This window comes from Schistocerca nitens, chromosome 3 (assembly GCF_023898315.1).
Source record: "Schistocerca nitens isolate TAMUIC-IGC-003100 chromosome 3, iqSchNite1.1, whole genome shotgun sequence".
NCBI classification, from domain to species: Eukaryota; Metazoa; Arthropoda; class Insecta; order Orthoptera; family Acrididae; genus Schistocerca; species Schistocerca nitens.
Window position 1 is genome coordinate 778,351,224 of NC_064616.1, and position 22,817 is coordinate 778,374,040.

General features: G+C 42.7%; 1 protein-coding gene across 3 annotated transcripts in view; it reads left to right on the plus strand.

The window, feature by feature from the left end:
* Window positions 1-22,817, plus strand: part of LOC126248785 (DAZ-associated protein 2-like) — a 55,681-nt gene that overhangs the window by 17,543 nt on the left and 15,321 nt on the right. For all 3 annotated transcript variants that reach the window (XM_049950162.1, XM_049950164.1, XM_049950163.1), the window contains exons 2-4: window positions 3,639-3,704; window positions 5,999-6,126; window positions 6,973-7,137. In XM_049950162.1, the coding sequence (XP_049806119.1) occupies window positions 3,639-3,704; window positions 5,999-6,126; window positions 6,973-7,137 (359 nt within the window). The remainder of the gene's footprint in view (window positions 1-3,638; window positions 3,705-5,998; window positions 6,127-6,972; window positions 7,138-22,817) is intronic.

The following is a 22,817-nucleotide window of genomic DNA, read 5'->3' on the forward strand; positions in this document are numbered from 1 at the left end:
TGTCTACACTGTGTGTTCAGGTTTTCTGTAAACTGATACTTCTCCTTCCTGCCCCCCTGCGCGCTCCCCCCCCCCCCCCCCCCTCTCTCTCTCTCTCTCTCTCTCTCTCTCTCTCTCTCTCTCTCTCTCTCTCTCTCTCTCTCTCTCTCTCTTCCCCCCCCCCCCACTCCATTCCCTCCCCCCCCCCTTCGTTGATTTTGTCCTGTGCATTTTGTGTATCACTTGAGGCAACCTTTCAAGGTGTTAACTTTGTTCCTTTAAGTTGTCTTGACCTTGGTGTAAGTGGAACAATATATACTTTATTGGGAAGTTGACACTGTCTATTACAGGCAGTGTGTTACATTGCCCTTACATCTTTGCTTTCACCATCTTGGCTGGTATTTTGGTTCTGTTACCTCAGTTTTTACATAAATTCTCAGTGTACTGGGACAGCAGTAGTATAACACTTCATTTTTTTTTCTTATTTTTCCTTTCTGTGTATATCATTCATTCTACTTACCTTTAGTTTTCTTTTCACTAGAGCATGTGATAGCAAGATGTTCTGCCAAAATATTTTTCCCTATGCTACCCTTGTCTTTCTCCTGGCTGCTACACCTGTACTGCTATAAGTCTCTACCTTCGTGATTTAATTTCTAAGTGATATGTGTAGAATTTTCGTGGTCTTGCGGTAGCGTTCTCGCTTCCCGCGCACGGGGTCCTGGGTTCGATTCCCGGCGGGGCCAGGGATTTTCTCTGCCTCGTGATGACGGGGTGTTGTCTCTTTCATCATTTCATCCCCATCGACACGCAAGTCGCCGAAGTGGCGTCAACTCGAAAGACTAGCACCAGGCGAACGGTCTACCCGACGGGAGGCCCTAGCCACACGGCATTTCCATTTCTATGCATTCAATGTTCTTGACCAAATAGAAATTTCTCTATTGCCTTTCTCATAGTTTTGAAGATTTCCACATTGCTTATCACTTGCTCATCCAAAAATTTCTTTGTCAGATTACTATCATGTTCATTGTTTTCTTATATGTCTGTTGTCCATTTCTGCATTAGGTTCCTTAAACCTATAAGGATGACTGTTAACTTCCTGAATTCTAAAGTCCATATTCTCCAGTATTACTGCAATGCCCAAATGAGTTGCAGTGTGTTGAAAGAATAATAGAAATATATTGTTGGGCAACATGGGTTAGGTTGTAGATTGCTGTCTTTCATGGTGGTATCTGAAGAGTTGTCAGTGCTATGAAAGCAGGAATAGTTAAAATTACTGCCATTGTGGAAGACAAAAGCAGGTTTTTCAGTGATAACTTTAGACTTTGTTGAATTCCCCTGGTATTTTGAAATGGTTCTGGTCTTTCTGAATATTGGGACAAAATGGTTTACAGTTGAAACTGTTTTTGTGAAGAGAAACATGGATGTTTGTCTTAAATTTTGACAACACTGCTGTAAACTAGCACAAAAGTCTATCTGCTTCAGTAGTCATTTTGGGTTATAGTTAATAAAGTTGAAGCCATACCGGAGTGACAAGTATTGCATGTTTCAATGGTATCTTTGCCATTATATGCAGTGGTTAGTTTCAAGGAACTCTGAGAACAGTGTGAGCAAAAGTTTCTGCAAAGAAATAAGGCAATTGTTAAAAATGGTGCTGTATGAAACTATTCTGGATTAAAAGTATTTTAAATGGTGCATGTTTATTATGAACTTAACTGCAGGATTTATTTTATATGTAATACATTCCATGTGAATGCGTTGCACTCCTTTGGCATACTTTGAATAAGACTGCTTAGGTTTGTGAGTTGTCATGAAACTGTGTGGGAAGTAATAGCAATAGCACTCCTGCAGTTCTGTCTGATGTTGGTATTAGAGTATGTAAAACACCATGTTGAACACATACATATTTACATTTGGGTGATTTTATCAAGTGAGAATGTTTGTCATATGTATAAAAATGTTTTGTTCTCTCTCTCTCTCTCTCTCTCTCTCTCTCTCTCTCTCCTGTCTTCAGTTTCCATTAAGAAGCTAATACTGCTGTGCACTATTGATGAAAGATGATTTCAACTAGTTCACTGTGTCATGTTTACAGACACTAGTTGACAGTAATTAAAACCCACATTATTGATACAGCTTCAAAATTCTGACTTGTAAAGAGACCTCTGGAATTTTCTAAATCTGTTACTAGACATAATAAATGCACCTTAATATTTCATGTAATGCTTGGAATTTGAAACTTTTCAGACATTTGGTTTGCAATTGTATTATATAATTGGAATATTTGTTTTCTTTGTAAATATTTTATAGTCTATAAGTTAATGCAAGTATGCATGCACTTGCATGTGTAAATGCGCAGGTACACACACACACACACACACACACACACACACACACACAGAGAGAGAGACAGAGAGCGAGCATGTATCCCAGTGTTCATATACAAATATAGATATAACATGCATGTTCAAAACTTGCTTTGCATCAATGTGTTTCTGTGTTGCTATTTGTTAGGTGTACTCTTGCAGTGCATAGCATGTTAGTTTAGTTGCATGACAAGCATTTTATTTTGAATTTTAAGACTTAAAGTTGTGGAAGTTTAAAAAGCATGCTTTTTGGGATGAGCTTTGTTTTTTTGTGTGTGGTCCATCTAGTTTGTGTACATTTTTAATTTTGGTGTGGGCTGTAGAAATTGACCTTTAATTTTTTAAAGTTGATTAATTTTTGTGTAATTGAACAAAGCAATGTGAGTTGTATTCTGCACCTAGATGTTTCATGTATACTATTTCTGTTTTGAATATGTTTATGTAATTTTAAGATTTTATTTTATCTTTGATATCCCCTTTTCATCAGTTTTCAGTGTTCAACATAATTTTCCATATTAGCATTGTGAAGAACAATTTTGAACTCTTGAAATGTCCTGGTAAGATTCTTGAATATTCTGGCAGCAGAATTAAGCTTAATGTTTTAATTTCCTTTTTTTGTCATATAATGTTAGTACAATGCTGGAAAGAACTTTGTGGTAGAATGTTCTATGTAATTTTCCCTGTCAGATTGTAACCAGGAGTCACTAACTCAAAACTTCTTTGGAAAAGAGAAGTAGGCCACTATTTACAGTAGATTGACAAGGCTGACAAATTGTGTAATATTATGACTGCCTTTGCAAATTTGGTTAGGTATAGATGTGTAATTTTTGAGAATAGTGAGCTGCTTGTTTTCCATGCCACTTTGTTTTGCAAGTTGATGTGAAAACACACGGAGCTACTTCTGAACAGATTGACAGCCTTGTTGAAACTGTTTTTCTGGTGAGGGCCTGTTTCTCTTCTCCTGTTACTACTTACTAAGGTGACAATAGGAATACTTCTTAAAGATAAAATACTGCCAGAAATTAGTGTCAGTTAAATTGGTGAGAAATTATCAGCTTTTGTTTAAAATTACCAGGACATTGTTTCCAAAATTTAGGTAAAGCATTACTTGTATAAGACGACTTAAATTTGAAACTTTCAAAATTTTGCAAAGTGATAGTGTTAGGTGTCCATAATTACTTTCCCTCACCATGTCTGACAAAACTGGAAGTAGTTGTGTAACAAAGCATTATTATTGCTTTGGTCAGCTACTTACATACTATAAATGTGTGTTTCAATAAGGACTGGTTTGTGTTGCAGCTTACCCTGTTGCAGGACAGCCACCAGCAGGTTATGTACCAGCACCTCCACCTGGTACTTATGGAGGTAAGAAAAGCTAACATGTGGTGCTTGGGGGGAAGGGGGGGAGGAGGAGGGGGGATGCATATTACATATTTGGAGATATCTGGTCTAGTTTATGGAACTTAGGGATTCCATATAGCAGTCCTTTATCCACACACATCAAAATAATTTACCATACTGTATATCTGCTGTGTAAGAGTGCTGATGTTCAAAAACTAAAACGGTAATTGTTGTGTGGTAAAACTACTATTCAAACAGTAGAGTGCAGTTACCAAAATAAATTCTCTTGAATTTGAGAGAAGACCATAGTTAAAACTGAACACTTATTTGAGGAATGGAATTAAAATACCCACCTGTGTACAATCATTTGATTTTTCCCTAAATCACTGAAGGCAAATCCTGTGTTAGTTCCGAAAGGCTGTAGCCGACTTGCTTCAGCATGTTACTCTGGACTTATGCTTAGTTGTTTCAGTTGAGATATTAAAAACTGTATCCTTCCTTTATTTATTATACTGAACTTCAGCAGCTACCTGTTAAAAATTCAGTGCCTGTAATAGAAATGATTATTGGTAGTTACTGGTGTTCTATGGGGGTTGTCGTTACTTAAGACAGTGAGATAACTGTTGCATGATAAGAAGTTATTGTAAACATTGGTGAAGTTGTGCAGTACACAGAAAGATGACATCTTTCAGGTTTCTTTATTGCCCATTCATAATATGGAAAATTTGGAATCAAAATTTTAATATTAAGTGATAAACATTCAGATTTATATCAGTGCAACAAATGTCTGGTCAAGCAGACAGTAGTCTTATGATACTAGTTTAATTAACCTTTCACTGCTGTGGATGTGTGTTCACGTCCTGCTGCGCATTTCCCCAGTTGCTGTGGACTTCGGTAGGTGTGCTGCTTGTGTTACCCTACAGTTCTTATGGATTAAGCCACCAACCTCGAATTGCTCCAGACGAGTTACTTCCGTATTGCGATGAATGATGAAGTTGAGAGTATTTATCATACAACATATGCACCTCACTTTGTATTAATGTTTGCAAAAACCTCATTTCAACTCTTGAATAGTTTGAGATGACAATTATGACCACATGATTCATGATGCGCGAGGGCATGAATAAGTGTCATGTGTGTCTGTCGTATATAAAATGTAGAATGAAATGAGGTTTCATTGTACACTCAATTTTAAATAAATCTCATGTCAACCATACGCAAAGTTGACGGAATGCATTTTTCTCTCTGTAGGCTCTTCAAAATTTTGTGTAATGTTTCATTTCGATGCAATTAAGTATGACAAATAATAAAAGAAATAGTTCTTTGAGTGAAGATATTGAGCTGTAAGATGAGCAAAAATAAAATTGTTTTTTCACCTAATTTTTTCTGAAAAATCGGATTATAAGTATTCGATATTGGCTGGAATGCTTTCTATTGGCAAGGAATGCTGAGAGCATGTATGTAGCAGTGAAAGTGTTAGTATTATGTTCTGTCTTGAGAGAACTGTCAGACTGATAGTATGTCATAGAAGTGCACTTGTAAGATGTTTGCTTATTATAAAATTTGGCAATTTCAGGGTTCATTGCACGTTAATCCTTACTGTTAACGTTTCATCATTGTCTGTGAAAAATTACATAGTGTATGCAGAAACATAACTTTGTGAGTTCTGAGACCACTGTGAATGGCTTGTCTGATTTGCTTTCAAATTTGTGCAGCTAACAACTTTATTGCAAAGTATTTCATTAACTTAAGCAAAGTGATTGTCTACAGAACTGGATTTTATGAAACTTAACAGTTGGTGTCTTATTTTGATCCAGAATTTATTAAGCTAGTTAACCTTACCAGTTAACTTATTCAAATAAGTGGTCAGTAAAAACTTGTTGATGACATTGAGAAAATGGAGGGGCTTTCTTCTATATAATTTGCCAGAAAAGTGACTTAAAATAGAGTAATATCGGGGAAGGATGTTTAAATGGTAAACACTAGTTCTGTAATTTGGAGATCAGGGGTCAACTTGTTTGCCTTCATGTATCATCTTCACCTAATTATCATTCTTCATGGCATTGTTAATCTAAATGTGGTTTACAGGGTGATTTGTTCACTAAATTTGTAGAAAGAACCAAATGACAGTACTAAGTACTTCAGTTACTATCATGTGATTTATCATTTATATTATCTGTAGATCATTGATCGTGATTGCATCCCATTGTAATGATGCTCAGTGAACATAGTCAGAAGGTATTATTGAAGTCCAATGAAAGTTAATTGTTACCTTGTTATTGAATGAGACTAATCATTTTATTATATTTCTGTTGAAGTGCCTGGAGCAGCTCCCTATGGTGTTTTTCCATCACAAGCCCATTTGTATGCTGCTGCAGCAGCTGCACAAGGGCCACCACCCACATATGACCAGTCTTTGGCACACCCTGCAGCAGTTAATCAGCAGGTAACATTGCTGTTAATCTCTGTTAATGTTTATGGATTTGTAATAAGCCGTTTGTTAGCATTTTATGGGTGCCATGTCCAATTGTAGTTTATAAAGTAGTATATCATAAAGTAACATATTGAAACAACTAATACATTTGCTCTAAATTATTGGTGGGTTTGTAGTGTTTCATGTCAAATTTGCTGTATGAACAAAATTTTCTTCAGGAAAGTCTGGACTCATCTTTCAAAATGACTGATGTGTATCATAGGAAACAGTGTTGTATACTGTGATGGTTGGTAAGGGCTACACAAACTGCTTATTGGACATAGAATGATTCCATAAAAGTCTTGTAACATAAAGTTGCAAGCCTTTATGTAAATGAACTTGCAAAAGTAAATTAAATTCTTTCCTGCACAATTAATGTGATAATTCTGTTGGCCCTATGTTGCCATCACATGAGATGTGTTATTTAATGAAGTGGGTATCGTTTAGTGTGGTTGGTGGCTGTTCAGAAATGATCACAAGGTACATGCTTGCATATTCAATCTGTGACTGAAGCACTCTCCAGTGACAGATATTGACTAGTCGTCATACTGACTTCTCCCCAAAATGAAATACTTGCATTTACTTAATGGTAATTTACTATCCTGGAATACAGAACATCATTTACGTTAGTTTTGGCTCCATGAAGTTATTTTCCTAACAAAGGCAACTAAGGATAATGTTGAATTCTTGCAAGTGTATATGGATGTCAGATCTTCATGATCATTTTATACAGCATTTTTCTTGCATACAAGCTCACTGTAAATATTTTAAGCCCATTTCCTGTTCATTGTTGCTGAAGCACTATTTTAATAATTACAGATGTATGCACAGAGTGCTGCAGCTGCACAGATGTATGCTCAAGGGTATCCTGGCTACTTAGGGTATCCGGCATATAGTCCCATGCAGGCATACTACCCATCTCTTGCTGCATATTCATATCCAGGAATGCAGCCAGCTCAGTTAAGGCCAACAATAATGGTGCCGGTAAGTCTAATAAATGTAAGGTGCGTTAGAATAAAAATGTTGCAATTTGTGGTCCTGTCTAAGAACAGGTGAGAGCAGTTCAGTGTTTGTGGTGATACAGGTGAAAGGGTTTCATAGTGATGTTCCTAAAACTGTGCTTAGTGTTGTGGATACAAACATGAAGTTAACGTGACATACTGATATGTGATTGGCAGTAATTTTAAAGTTTAAATACAGTGTGAATGTGTTCATATAAAAGCAAGGACTATAAATGTTTATTACATCAACTATACTTTATGGCGACATTTGTCAGGTTAATATAACTAAAGCCTCCAACTGTTATTGCTCAATATGTATGTATTTTGTAAGAGATAAGGGTAAAGTGAATTCATTCTGGAAACAGTTCTCCAGGCTGTGGGAAAGTTATCTTTCTGCAGTAGTCTTTCTTCTAAGGGTTCTAGTCCCACAAGGTATGCAGAACTGCTGTGAAGTTTGAAAGGCAGGAGATGAAGTACTGATGGATGTAAAGCAGTGGGGTCAGATTGTGAGCTCTGCTCGTATAACTGTCCATAGAATACTTCATCCAGCTAAAGCCAAGGTCCCAGGTTATAGACCCAGTCTGTCAGAGTTATCTGCCAAGACGTATCAAATCGGTGCACACTCCGCTCCAGAGTTAAAATTCATTCTGGATACAGTCATTTTGCTTTGCATATTTTCCAGATATGCCCATAGTTACCGAAGATACATTCATCCAAATTTTTGTGTATGGCCATAGAACTTTTTTCTGCATTCCACACAGTGCCCTACAAGAAAAATTTGCAAGTCACTGCATTAACAATCTGCTGCTCTGTACTGTTTGTTTTTTTTTTTTCTTTAGTACAGCCTCGGCTGTTGCTGAGGAAGAACTGATACTTCAGTTCTCTAACAAAAGTACCAGGAGAGGTGGTGCAGTGGTTAGCGTACTGGACTCGCATTTGTCAGGATGACAGTTCAAATCCATGTCTGGCCACCTGGATTTAGGTTCTTCGTGACCTCCCTAAAACCGCTCCTGGCAAATGCCGGGATGGTTCTCTTGAAACGACATGGCCAATTTTCCTTCCCTCTATTCTCTGACTTCGGTGTCAAGAGGTTGTTAAACCCAGTCTTCCTTACCTCCAACAGAAGTGTGTGAAATTGAATAAACTTAAATTTTTATGTACGTTGTTCTTTTGTAATTCAGGGCTATGGTATTGTCTTTTTTAGAGATAAAAGAAATCTGTCAAATCAGTTGCTGTTTGCATTTCACAGAAGATATATTTATCTGTTTGGGCACCGAAACAAGGTCAAATAAATGAGGGGAGAGGTCTTTTACAAAATTCTAGGACTGCAAATTTCCCAATATTTTTTGGACGCAGGTTCAAATTTGTGCTGCACTTCAGTTTGAAGTGAACAAACAACTGAAGGCAGCATTCAAGCAGCACCAGAAGCATACATTCTTTCTGCATTATATTCAAAGCTTCTGAATAGATGCATATTGCTTATTTAGCTTTGTCTGTTTGCTTTTTGTAGTTTAATCTGAAATATTGTGTTTGTGTAGTATACTTCCCATGGATTGAGATTGTGAATGTGTTAAGATACGAGGAGAGATGGGAATTCATTAGCACACAGCTCCACATGTACTGGTTTTGATCACACAGCTGGAGGCTGTTGTCAGTGGACATCATTAGAGAGCCAGACTTAGAATCGGAGGGATATCCTGCGTGTTCCATGTGACACCCCCCCCCCCCCCCCCCGACCCCCCTTGATCTGTTGCTACTGTTGGCCTGATTACTGTCTGTGTTGGAGGCTGACCCCTATCACAGGAGGTTGTTTCGAGGTATGGCAGACAGTGAAATACTTCGTGGGGTTGATCTAAATGCCTCCCTTGGTTGTCTGACTCAGGTCTTGTGTGTTGTCTGTGGCTGAGGTTCTGAGCCAGCTGCAGTTCTTTTTGTTTAAGAGGACCCTTCAAGGGTCCAGACATTCAGACAGTGGAATTATTGGTGGTTGGGAGTTCTAGTGTTTAACTCATGAAGGAGCCCCATAGAAATGTGTTCCATGGAGGGAAGGAAGTAAATTGTGTATACTTGTGTGCATATTTGGGAGTCCAGATGTGGAATGGTTTCTTCTGGGTACCATGAAGAGCTCACTCAGGCTGTAGCCAACTTGTAGGTGATGGCTTATATAAGTGTGAACAATATGGGTCGCTTTGGATCAGAACAGATTCTCTAGATTCCTGCTGCTATCCAGTCTTGCTTGCAAGATAAAGGCAGAGCTCAGCATAGACAGGACTGATAATGGACCTTCAGCATAGAGCTGAATTAACTCAAAAGCTCAGTTTTGTGGTTAACGTATCAGGGTCTACTTTCGATTGGGGATCCATTGCACACAGGTGGCTATACAGGTAATAAGGGTTGTGTGGCGTGTACTGGATGGTTTTAGAAGCTAGATGATCTAAGAAAACTACAAATCTCAGCCTCTAGGGATGTAGGTCAAGCATAGGTTAAGGGTAGATGTAGGAATTATTGGCATTATAATTCTAAATTCTGATACGTATGTTCAGAAAGAAACTGATCACTAAGTGCTTGTAGAAAACACTGGAACAGAAAGTTACAGGTACTGAATGCTGTCTTAAGTCAGTGTGGCTGAAGTTTTTACTAAGGGGACCAAGCAGCAATCGGTATTGTAATTGTAAACTGTCGAAGCTGCGTTGGTAAAGTACCGGAACTTCAAGCGCTGATAGAAAGCACCGAAGCTGAAATCGTTATAGGTACAGAGAGCTGGCTTAAGCCAGAGATAAATTCTGCCGAAATTTTTACAGAGGTACAGACGGTGTTTAGGAAGGATAGATTGCATGCAACCGGTGGTGGAGTGTTTGTCGCTGTTAGTAGTAGTTTATCCTGTAGTGAAGTAGAAGTGGATAGTTCCTGTGAATTATTATGGGTGGAGGTTACACTCAACAACCGAGCTGGGTTAATAATTGGCTCCTTTTACCGACCTCCCGACTCAGCAGCGTTAGTGGCAGAACAACTGAGAGAAAATTTGGAATACATTTTGCATAAATTTCCTCAGCATGTTATAGTCTTAGGTGGAGATTTCAATTTACCAGATATAGACTGGGACACTCAGATGATTAGGACGGGTGGTAGGGACAGAGCATCGAGTGACATTATACTGAGTGCACTATCCGAAAATTACCTCGAGCAATTAAACAGAGAACCGACTCGTGGAGATAACATCTTGGACCTACTGATAACAAACAGACCCGAACTTTTCGATTCTGTAAGTGCAGAACAGGGAATCAGTGATCATAAGGCCGGTGTAGCATCCCTGAATATGGAAGTTAATAGGAATATAAAAAAAGGGAGGAAGGTTTATCTGTTTAGCAAGAGTAATAGAAGGCAGATTTCAGACCACCTAACAGATCAAAACGAAAATTTCCGTTCCGACACTGACAATGTTGAGTGTTTATGGAAAAAGTTCAAGGCAATCGTAAAATGCGTTTCAGACAGGTACGTGCCGAGTAAAACTGTGAGGGACGGGAAAAACCCACCGTGGTACAACAACAAAGTTAGGAAACTACTGCGAAAGCAAAGAGAGCTTCACTCCAAGTTTAAACGCAGCCAAAACCTCTCAGACAAACAGAAGCTATGCGATGTCAAAGTTAGCGTAAGGAGGGCTATGCGAGAAGCGTTCAGTGAATTCGAAAGTAAAATTCTATGTACAGACTTGACAGAAAATCCTAGGAAGTTCTCGTCTTATGTTAAATCAGTAAGTGGCTCGAAACAGCATATCCAGACACTCCGGGATGATGATGGCATTGAAACAGAGGATGACACGCGTAAAGCTGAAATACTAAACACCTTTTTCCAAAGCTGTTTCACAGAGGAAGACCGCACTGCAGTTCCTTCTCTAAATCCTCGCACAAACGAAAAAATGGCTGACATTGAAATAAGTGTCCAAGGAATAGAAAAGCAACTGGAATCACTCAACAGAGGAAAGTCCACTGGACCTGACGGGATACCAATTTGATTCTACACAGAGTACGCGAAAGAACTTGCCCCCCTTCTAACAGCCGTGTACCGCAAGTCTCTAGAGGAACGGAGGGTTCCAAATGATCGGAAAAGAGCACAGGTAGTCCCAGTCTTCAAGAAGGGTCGTCGAGCAGATGCGCAAAACTATAGACCTATATCTCTGACGTCGATCTGTTGTAGAATTTTAGAACATGTTTTTTGCTCGAGTATAATGTCGTTTTTGGAAACCCAGAATCTACTATGTAGGAATCAACATGGATTCCGGAAACAGCGATCGTGTGAGACCCAACTCGCGTTATTTGTTCATGAGACCCAGAAAATATTAGATACAGGCTCCCAGGTAGATGCTATTTTTCTTGACTTCCGGAAGGCGTTCGATACAGTTCCGCACGGTCGCCTGATAAACAAAGTAAGAGCCTACGGAATATCAGACCAGCTGTGTGGCTGGATTGAAGAGTTTTTAGCAGACAGAAAACAGCATGTTGTTATCAATGGAGAGACGTCTACAGACGTTAAGGTAACCTCTGGCGTGCCACAGGGGAGTGTTATGGGACCATTGCTTTTCACAATATATATAAATGACCTAGTAGATAGTGTCGGAAGTTCCATGCGGCTTTTCGCGGATGATGCTGTAGTATACAGAGAAGTTGCAGCATTAGAAAATTGTAGCGAAATGCAGGAAGATCTGCAGCGGATAGGCACTTGGTGCAGGGAGTGGCAACTGTCCCTTAACATAGACAAATGTAATGTATTGCGAATACATAGAAAGAAGGATCCTTTATTGTATGATTATATGATAGCGGAACAAACACTGGTAGCAGTTACTTCTGTAAAATATCTGGGAGTATGCGTGCGGAACGATTTGAAGTGGAATGATCATATAAAATTAATTGTTGGTAAGGCGGGTACCAGGTTGAGATTCATTGGGAGAGTGCTTAGAAAATGTAGTCCAGCAACAAAGGAGGTGGCTTACAAAACACTCGTTCGACCTATACTTGAGTATTGCTCAGCAGTGTGGGATCCGTACCAGATCGGGTTGACGGAGGAGATAGAGAAGATCCAAAGAAGAGCGGCGCGTTTCGTCACAGGGTTATTTGGTAACCGTGATAGCGTTACGGAGATGTTTAATAAACTCAAGTGGCAGACTCTGCAAGAGAGGCGCTCTGCATCGCGGTGTAGCTTGCTCGCCAGGTTTCGAGAGGGTGCGTTTCTGGATGAGGTATCGAATATATTGCTTCCCCCTACTTATACCTCCCGTGGAGATCACTAATGTAAAATTAGAGAGATTAGAGCGCGCACGGAGGCTTTCAGACAGTCGTTCTTCCCGCGAACCATACGCGACTGGAACAGGAAAGGGAGGTAATGACAGTGGCAAGTAAAGTGCCCTCCGCCACACACCGTTGGGTGGCTTGCGGAGTATGGATGTAGATGTAGATGTAAGGATCTAACTGTGTTGAGAAAGGACAGATTAAATTCAGTTAGACGTGAATTAAAGGAACTGACTGGAATGACAGGAAAACAGAAAAGATGATTGTAAAATCAGTAGAGAACTACTGAAAGTTTCAGTCTAGTACAAAGGCAGGCTCATTTAGGGCAGAAAACAAGGGGATGACAGAACATCGTATTAAAAGTGAAACTTTATATTCTTGTGTGGAGTTGAAGACTGCTGTCAGACAGGAAGCTGTGATTGTATATTGTGTTCATCACAAGAATAAACATGTAAACATTACACCACATATTCTTGTGGGTTTGCTGGAATCTCATTGAAATTTGCTTCACATAAAGCTGAAGCCAAGCTGTGTAAGTACAAGAATAGAGATGTTCTCTGCTGTGCATTTTGTGCACGTTGAGAGTGATATGGGACAGCTTTACCAGCATATTTAATTTGGACAGCACATGCCAGCCAGCTGGTCCAACTAAACTGCAATCATGTGAATAGTTGCAGTTAAGATATAGAAAGAGAAGAGCAGAGAAACGACATTTAACAGAATTCGGCAAAGCTCTAGCAATACTGCAAGTGTCTTAAGGGACCAGGTTTTAAGCATAATATGCTCTCGTTCTTAGCTGTCATAGTATCGTAATTTAAAAAGACTGATTATAATTCCTGACTTAAATACAGGTTAATTTTTCTGCCTTAGCTGTGTGTGATGTAAAAGCATATTTGAGATATTGACATACAGTAAAATATTGAAGCCACTTTTTAACTGCATTCACTCATGTTTTTTCAGTAGGGAGCAGGAAGCAGCATTGGCCATTTTTCACACTACATACACACATCAAAAACAGTTTTGCATCACCCAGAACTCCTAAAGATAGTGGTTGACTGTGGATATTGTATCACAGTCAGTCCCTTTCTCTGTTCAGAGATGACACTAAACCTATGCAAAGATGTAAACAATGCATGAGCAGCACCTATTGGACATTGGTGCTCAAACAGCCCATCGCTTTGTCATTCCAGCAGGAAGGAGGTACACGGCTCGTGCTGTCTGTAGTTCAACCATGCCTAGACGGTCAGTACTGCAGTTTGATAGCATCCGCATTGTTACTTAGTGCCAGGAATGGCTCTCAACAAGGGAAGTGTCCAGGTGTCTCAGAGGGAAGCAAAGTGATGTTTGGACATGGAGGAGATACACAGACAGGAACTGTCGATGACATGCCTTGCTCAGGTTGCCCAAGGGCCACTACTGATGAGGGTGACTTTTACCTACAGATTATGGCTTGGGGAACCCTGACAGCAGTGCCACCATATTGAATAATACTTATCGTGCAGCTACAGGATGTCGTGTTAGGACTCAAACTGTGCGCAGTAGGCTGCATGATGCTTAACTTCACTCCTGACGTCCATGGTGAGGTCTGTCTTTGCAACACCACCATGCAGCATGGTACAGATGGGTCCAACAACGTGCTGTATGGACTGCTCAGGATTAGCATCACATTCTTTCCACCAATGAGTATCGCATATGACTTCAACCAGACAATTGTCGGAGACATGTTTGGAGGCAACCTGGTCAGGTTGAATGCTTTACACACACTGTCCATTGAGTGCAGCAAGGTGGCGTTTCCATGCTGTTTTTTGGGCAACATTATGTGGGGCCGACGTATATCACTGTTGGTCATGGAAGGTGCCGTGACAGCTGTAAGATATGTGAATTCCAGCCTCCTACTGATAGTGCAACCATATTGCCAGGCATATTGCGAGGCATTAGTCTTCATGGATGACAATTCGTGCGCATCTTGTGGATGACTTCCTTCAGAATGACATCGCTCGACTACTGGCCAGCATGTTCTCCAGACATGAACCCTATCGAACATACCTGGGATAGATGGAAAAGGGCTGTGTATGGACAATGTGACCCACCAACCACTCTGAGGGACCTACACTGAATCGCCGTTGATGAGTAGGACAATCTGGACCAAAAGTGCTTTGATGAAATTGTAGATAGTACGCCACGACTAATACAGGCATGCATCAGTGCAAGAGGATGTGCTACTGGGTGTTACAGGTACCGGTGTGTACAGCAATCTGGACCACCACCTCTGAAGGTCTCACTGTATGGTTGTACAACATGCAATGTATGGTTTTCATGAGCAATAAAAGGGTGAAAATGATGTTCATGTTGATCTCTCTTCCAATTTTCTGTCCAGGTTTTGGAACTCTCGGAACTGAGGTGATGCCAAACTTTTTTTTTGATGTGTGTATTAAACAGCATGACAGTAATAGCAAAACAGTACAGAAATGTGACTACACAAATTCCGAAATAAACTACAGAGGCAAAGTATGATAATGGAAAAATGGTGACTGTTTAAACATTAGACTATTTTGGTTTCAGCCGGCTGAAGTGACTGAGCGGTTCTAGGCGCTACAGTCTGGAACTCTGCGACCGCTACGGTCGCAGGTTCGAATCCTGCCCGGGCATGGATGTGTGTGATGTCCTTAGGTTAGTTAGGTTTGAGTAGTTCTAAGTTCTAGGGGACTGATGACATCAGAAGTTAAGTCCCATAGTGCTCAGAGCCATTTGAGCCATTTTTATTTTGGTTTCATTTCTTGTAACGTAGTTACAAGATACCTAATATGTAAGTAGGACCTATGGCCAAGAGCATAACACCAGTGTACGTGTGCTACAGCTGCTGACCAATCATCCCATTTGTTTGTTTACACAAAGTTTATTCTTATGATCAAAATTGACACAACGCTTAGTGTTCTGGATGGAGGATGGGGAAGGCATCATTTCAAATAGGAAGGTGACTCGTAAAATTGCAGTTGATGGCCACTTAAATTCACCTTTGATATGTTGGTAAAATACATGTTTAAAGTCAGTGCAGGCATCAAACATCAGCTGAAGCTATACTAAATGCTTTCTCCGAAAATTATTTTGAGCAATTAATTTAGGAGCTCATATGAAGTATAAATGGGGGTAACACTAGATCTCATACTGACAGTTATGAGCAAATAGGAAGTGTTGTGATGGATAGAGGGATTAGTGACCCCAAGTGTGGTCTAGTGACATTGCATATTGTAAGGTCAGAATCACCAAAATAAATGCCAGATATGTGTTTAAAACAGCAGATTAAAATTCTGATGATCTCAACCAGAGACAATCACCTTTACATCCAGACCACATAAGCAACAACTAGATGTAGCTTCAGTTCAAAGATTTGTCAATGGTAATTGATATTCATACCAAGGAAATTGAGTACACACAACAGGTCAGGATTCTGTTGCAGGGGTAGTGAAAGTAGTATGCCAATTGAAAGAACGCATTATCTCAGATTTGCAGTGCTTTACAGAAGCTCAAAACTTCTCATGGACTTAGATGCAAAAATGCTTTTAATAGTTTTCACAAAGAAATGCTGTGTGGAAGTCTGTCAGAAAATCCAGATTTTCTGGTCCTTAATAAAGTACAGTGGCAAAACTCAGTAAATACCTTCACTGTATGGTAGAAATTGTAATGTTACCAAAAAGAGTGTCACTAAAGCAGAGTTCATAAATCTGGTTTTCCAAACTACTTTCATGAAAGATGTTGCTGTAAATAAGAAAGATTTTGAACAGAGAACAGTTGCCATCATGAGTAATTTAGAAGTCGATACCCTTGGGGCTGTGAAACAAATAACTTCAAAATGCAAGTATTTGGGTCCATGCTTCATCCCAGTTGGGTGCAACATAGGTTGCCTGTGCCATCTGATTAATCTAAGAGCTGAAAAAGTTGCTGAAATATTAACACGTAGAGTGGATGAGATGCTTGATACATTTTATTTCTTTGAGCAGTGTGTCAGAAGAAACCACTAATGTTGGAAACCTCAGAACTTGCACAATAAAGAAACATAAAATTCTGAAGCATGTATGTATTAGGTGCTTATCTTCAGGCAGATGTTTGGATAGAATTCTTAACCAGTGGGGTCTACTTCTTTCCTTTTTTCAATTAAGTATTATTATATACTCAAAAAAGAATACCTAGAGTTGAACAGAATGGATCCAGAGTAAGAGAAGAGAATTCTTGATTTGCTACTACACGTTTCCCTGAGAGAGAGAGACCATGTGCTTCCAAATATAACAAACTGACCCTGAAAAGTAAGACTTCTGCTGCATGTGAGGGGAAATTGTTTGTTCCTGTCCTCAAACTTGAACAAGGCCTTTTGCACTTTCCTTCATGTGACTTGCTGTATTTGAAAAATTGAATGTTGCTCTTAAGACTACTTTGCCACAAGTTCATTTTATTTATTTATTTATTCTTCCGTGGGATCAAATTAAGGAGAAGTCTCCATGGTCATGGAACGAGTCAATACATAAAATTATAACACGATATTAGAAACAGATAAAATGAAATATAAAAAAAACATACTCAGGTGACAAGTCGTAAGTTTAAATAAAGAAAATAAACAATGTAACACTGGAATTTGCCCCCCCCCCCCCCCCCCGGGGGTCCACAACTCTTTTGTGGATACGTGCGTAGCGAGCACGGGACCCCGAGCTAATGTGGCCCTCCTTCCTTTCTGGGCTGCACACCCTCCCTGTCCGCATCCTTCCCCGTCCCCCATCTTCTCCCCCCCCCCTTACCTCTGGCTCTTTCCTTCCCTTTCTCCCCCTCTGGCTCTTTCCTTCCCTTTCTCCCCCTCTGGCTCTTTCCTTCCCTTTCTCCCCCTCTGGGAGTATGGTTTGTGCCTACGTCCGGAGACGGACGCTCGAAACTGTTACAAATTCCTTGCTTTCTACACTTGCAAGTCTTCGTCCTTCCTCTGTCCTTCTCTTTTCCTTCCCTCTTCTCTTTGCCCTTTTCTCCGCTGCGGCGTTTGAGACCCCTCTTCTTTCCTTTCCCTTTCTCTTTTTTCCTCCCTGTGCATGTCTGAAGGCCGACCCACGCACTTCCATGCGTAGCCGGTGACGGGGTAACGCGCAATTCCCCGCCCCGGGTAGACAGGTAGGACACGTACGTACCCCCTGGTAACGGCCAGGCCCAGGGAGGGATGATTACTCGAGCTGATACCTTCCGAAAGTGCCGATTGGTCCCTCCGTCCGTTTGTCGGGAGGTGTGACCTGAGGTGTGAACAATCACCTAAGGCGGGAGTGCCCTCAGAGAGGGCCCCCACAAGGGAGGAGCGCGCCATCGGAGACGCCGGTAATCATGGGGGATTCTTCCGCAATGGTTTCCTCACCTTCCACTATGTCTGCTCATAAGTGTAAGTTCACGGAGTCTCAGCCACAGTCAGTTCTTCCATCGTTGCCACAGTTCCTTGCTGTTTCTCGGTCTGACGAAGGTCACGACTTCTCCACGGTCAACCCTTTCATTATTCAGAAAGTTGTTGACGCAGTTGCAGGTCCTGTAAAGTCTTGTTCCAGATTACGGAATGGCACCCTGTTAGAAACAGTCAGTACCCTCCAGGCACAAAAATTGCTGCGTACCTCACTACTACACACCTTCCCTGTCCGGGTGGAACCGCACCGTACTTTAAATTCCTCGCGTGGAGTCATTTATACACGATCCCTCGATGGATTGTCTGACGAAGAAATTCAGCACTACCTGTCTGACCAGGCTGTTCATAGAGTTATGAAAAGGGTTGACACGAACATCATTCCAACCCGCACTGTCTTCTTGACATTTGACAAAGTGCAACTCCCATCGAAAATCAAAGCAGGCTATGAGAATTTCCGTTCGCCCTTACGTCCCAAACCCTACGCGTTGCTATCGGTGTCAGCGGTTCAATCACACCAGCCAGTCCTGTTCCAATCCGGCCAAATGTGTTACTTGTGGCAAGGATGCCTGTGAGGGTGCTTGTCCACCTCCATCCCCTCGCTGCATCAACTGTATGGGTGACCACGCTGCTTCCTCTAGAGATTGCCCCGTTTTTAAGGACGAAAAGCACATCCAGGAAATCAGAGTGAAGGAAAAGGTGTTAACCTTTGCTGCTCGAAAATTATTTGCCAGTCGACAGCCCACCGTGCCTTAGACAGGAAAATACAGCACTGTCCTTGCTTCTCTTCAGCCAACAAAGGAGGCGGCCACGCAGACTCGCGACCTCACCTTTAGTGCCACGGTCGTCCGATCGGCCAGCGCAAAGATCGCCCGTTCAACCTCACCACTTTCGCCTGCCCACTCTCTGGCTCACCCTTCGTAGAGTTCTGCTAAATCTCGAGCCCAAAAGTCAGACACCAAGACTTCGAAAAAAGAGCATACTCGTGAAGAGTTTTTACGTACGGCAACTTCCCAACCATCGGTTCCTCCTTCCTCTAAACATCATACTTCCAAGAAGGCTACAAAGAAACCCAGTTCCTCTCCTTCTCCGCCAAGGTGTGTCCCATCTACAGCACCACCTGGCGGAAATCGCCCTCGGCCGTCTTCTGTGTCACCGAGGCGCACTGCTGGCGGCCGATCAACCGGCCGGTTGCTGGTGGCAGGAGCTGCTCCTGACCAACCTATCGATCAGGATCTTCTGCCTTCGGCTGAATGCCATTCCATGCTGTCGGTCGCAAGCTCAGAGCAGTCGTTGAGTTGACAGCGACCTTGGTCACATTCCTCCATTTTCTGTTCACCCTATGTCCATTATCCACTGGAATATCCGCGGTGTTAGAGCCAATCGGGATGAATTGTCGATCCTCTTACAATCATACTCGCCGGTCATCTTCTGTCTTCAGGAAACAAAGCTGCGTCCCCATGACCACTTTGTTCTCCCTCATTTTCAGTCCGTCCGATATGATCTCCCCTCTGTTGAAGGCACTCCAGCACATGGAGGACTCATGATTCTTCTCCATGAAACTCTCCATTATCACCCAATCCATTTAAACACCACCTTCCAAGTTGTCGCCGTCCCTCTTTCCCTTTCCGGATACACGTTCTCTCTTTGTACTGTATACATTCCATCGTCCACACCAATGGCACGAGCTGATCTCCTTCATCTTCTTGGTCAGCTTCCACCGCCATATTTGCTGGTTGGGGACTTCAATGCCCACCACCCGCTTTGGGGATCTCCACATCCTTGTCCACGTGGCTCACTATTGCTAGACGTCTTCCACCATGCAGATCTAGTTTGCCTCAACACTGGGGTCCCTACATTTTTGTCTGCCTCCACGACAAATTTCTCTCATTTGGACCTTGCAGTCGGTACTGTTCCGCTAGCTCGGCGCTTCGAATGGTTCGCCCTTGATGATACACACTCGAGTGACCACTTTCCATGTGTCCTTAGACTGCAGCCTCAACTGCCCTACATGCGCCCACGACGCTGGAAGTTTGCCCAAGCCGATTGGACACTTTTTTCGTCTCTAGCGACATTCGATGACCGTCACTTTCCCAGCGTCGACGATGAGGTCACACATATTACCGACGTTATTCTTACAGCAGCGGAACATTCAATACCACGCACCTCCGAATTGCCCCGGCGCCCCCCAGTTCCTTGGTGGAACGAGGCATGCCGTGATGCACTACGTGAGCGGCGACGTGCTTTCCGCGTTTTCCGCCACCATCCTACTTTGGCCAACTGTATCCGCTATAAGCAGCTCCGAGCGCGATGCCGTCGTGTCATCCGCGATAGCAAGAAGGCAAGCTGGAAATTCTTTATTAGCTCATTTAACTCCTTCACTTCCTCCTCGGAAGTTTGGAGTTGGCTTCGACGGTTCTCAGGCGCGCCTAGTTTCTCCGCGGTCTCTGGGCTCACTGTCGCGCATGACACATTAGTGGACCCCGTCGCAATTTCTAACTCGTTGGGTCAGCACTTTGCTGAGATTTCAAGCTCTTCAAATTACCCGCCAGCGTTTCTCCCGAAGAAACGTGCAGCGGAAGTGCGACCTCTTGCTTTCTCCTCTCAAAATCGCGAAAGCTACAATACTGTTTTCTCCTTGCGGGAACTCCAACATGCACTCTCTTCTTCTCGCTCCTCCGCCCCAGGACCGGATGGTATCCACGTCCAAATGTTGCTGCATTTATCAACCCATAGTCTGCGTTACCTCCTTCGCCTTTATAATCGAATTTGGACAGACAGTACTTTTCCCAGACGATGGCGGGAAGCTATCGTCGTTCCTGTTCCGAAACCTGGAAAGGACAAACATCTCCCCTCTAGCTATCGCCCCATTTCTCTCACGAGTAGTGTATGTAAGGTTTTGGAGCGTATGGTGAATTGCCGTTTAGCTTGGTGGCTGGAGTCCCGCAGTCTTTTAACACCTGCCCAATGCGGATTCCGAAAGCATCGTTCTGCAGTTGACCATCTTGTTGCTCTCTCCACTTATATCATGAACAACTTTCTCCGGAAACGCCAAACGGTAGCAATATTTTTTGATCTGGAGAGAGCATACGATACCTGTTGGAGGACAGGCATCCTCTGCACACTGTTCTCTTGGGGCTTTCGAGGCCGGGTGCCCCTTTTTCTTCGCGAATTTATGGCAGAGCGCACATTTAGGGTGCGGGTGAACACTACTCTCTCCCGCACTTTCTCCCAAGAAAACGGGGTACCCCAGGGCTCCGTGCTGAGTGTTGTACTGTTTGCAATCGATATAAATCCAATTATGGATTGTCTCCTTCCTGATGTCTCGGGCTCCCTCTTTGTGGACGATTTTGCGATCTACTACAGCTCTCAACGGACCAGCCTTCTTGAACGTCGTCTTCAAGGATGTCTTGATCGCCTCCAGTCTTGGAGCATTGAAACCGGCTTCCATTTTTCTCCCAGTAAGACCGTTTGTGTTAATTTTTGGCGACGTAAGGAGTTTCTTCCGCCCTCCTTACATCTAGGTCCTGTCAACCTTCCGTTTTCAGACGTCGCTAAATTCTTGGGTCTTATGTTTGACAGAAAACTGTGCTGGTCCTCCCACGTTTCCTATCTTTCAGCTCGCTGTCTGCGATCCCTCAACACCCTTCGTGTCCTGAATGGTACCTCCTGGGGAGCAGACGGAGTGGTCCTTCTCCGCCTCTATCGCGCCTTAGTGCGCTCGAAGTTGGACTATGGAAGCATAGTCTACTCCTCTGCTCGGCCGTCTATTCTTCGGCGTCTCGACTCTTTCCACCACCGTGGATTACGTTTAGTGTCTGGAGCTTTTTACACCAGCCCTGTGGAAAGCCTTTATGCTGAGACAGCTGAACCTCCGCTGTCCAATCGCCGAGCAGTCGTTCTAAGTCGTTATGCTAGCCATCTGTCTTCCATGCCTGCTAATCCAGCCCATGACCTTTTTTTCGACGCCTCCTTTGATGTAGGGTATGCAGGCCGCCCCTCCTCCCTACAACCACCGGGAGTCCGCTTCCGTCAACTGCTCCATTCTCTTTCCTTCCGCTTTCCTAAAGCCTTCTTGACAACTTGGGGTACAGCACCGCCTTGGCTCCGTCCCCGGATCTGCCTGCTCCGTGACCTTTGTCGATTTCCCAAGGATGGTACCCCTTCACTTGTTTATCGTCGGGCATTTGCTGCTCTATGTGCACAAATGACGGACGCCACATTTATTTACACGGACGGCTCGAAAACATTGTTAGGTGTAGGGAGTGCCTATATTGTTGGCGACACCCAAAATCCCTTTCGGCTTCCCGACCAGTGTTCGGTTTATACTGCGGAGCTTTACGCTGTTCTCCAGGCTGTCCACTACATCCGCCGCCATCAGCGGATACAGTACGTAATCTGCTCCGATTCTCTCAGCTCTTTCCTCAGTCTCCAAGCTCTTTACCCTGTGCACCCTCTGGTCCACCAGATTCAGGACTGTCTGCGCTTGCTCCACCTGGGGGGCGTCTCTGTGGTGTTCCTCTGGCTCCCGGGACACGTTGGTATCTGTGGAAATGAGGCGGCCGATATTGCAGCCAAGGCTGCAGTCTCTCTTCTTCAGCCAGGTATCCAATCGATTCCGTTCGCCGATCTACGGAGCTTTTTATGTCATCGTGTTGTTCATTTATGGCACCCGCATTGGTCGACACTTCCCCATAATAAATTGCGGGATGTGAAAGCTCTTCCTTGTGCTTGGACCTCTTCCTCCCGAACGTGTCGTCGGGAAGAGGTAATTTTAACTAGACTCCGGATAGGGCACTGTCTTTTTATCGACATCTTTTAAGCGGCGATCCTCCCCCACTCTGTCCCCACTGCTCTCAGCTGTGGACGGTAAGACACCTTTTGAGTGCCCCTATTTTAATCCGTTACGCTCCCATCTACAGCTATTGCCTGATATATCGTCGATTTTAGCAGATGACACGC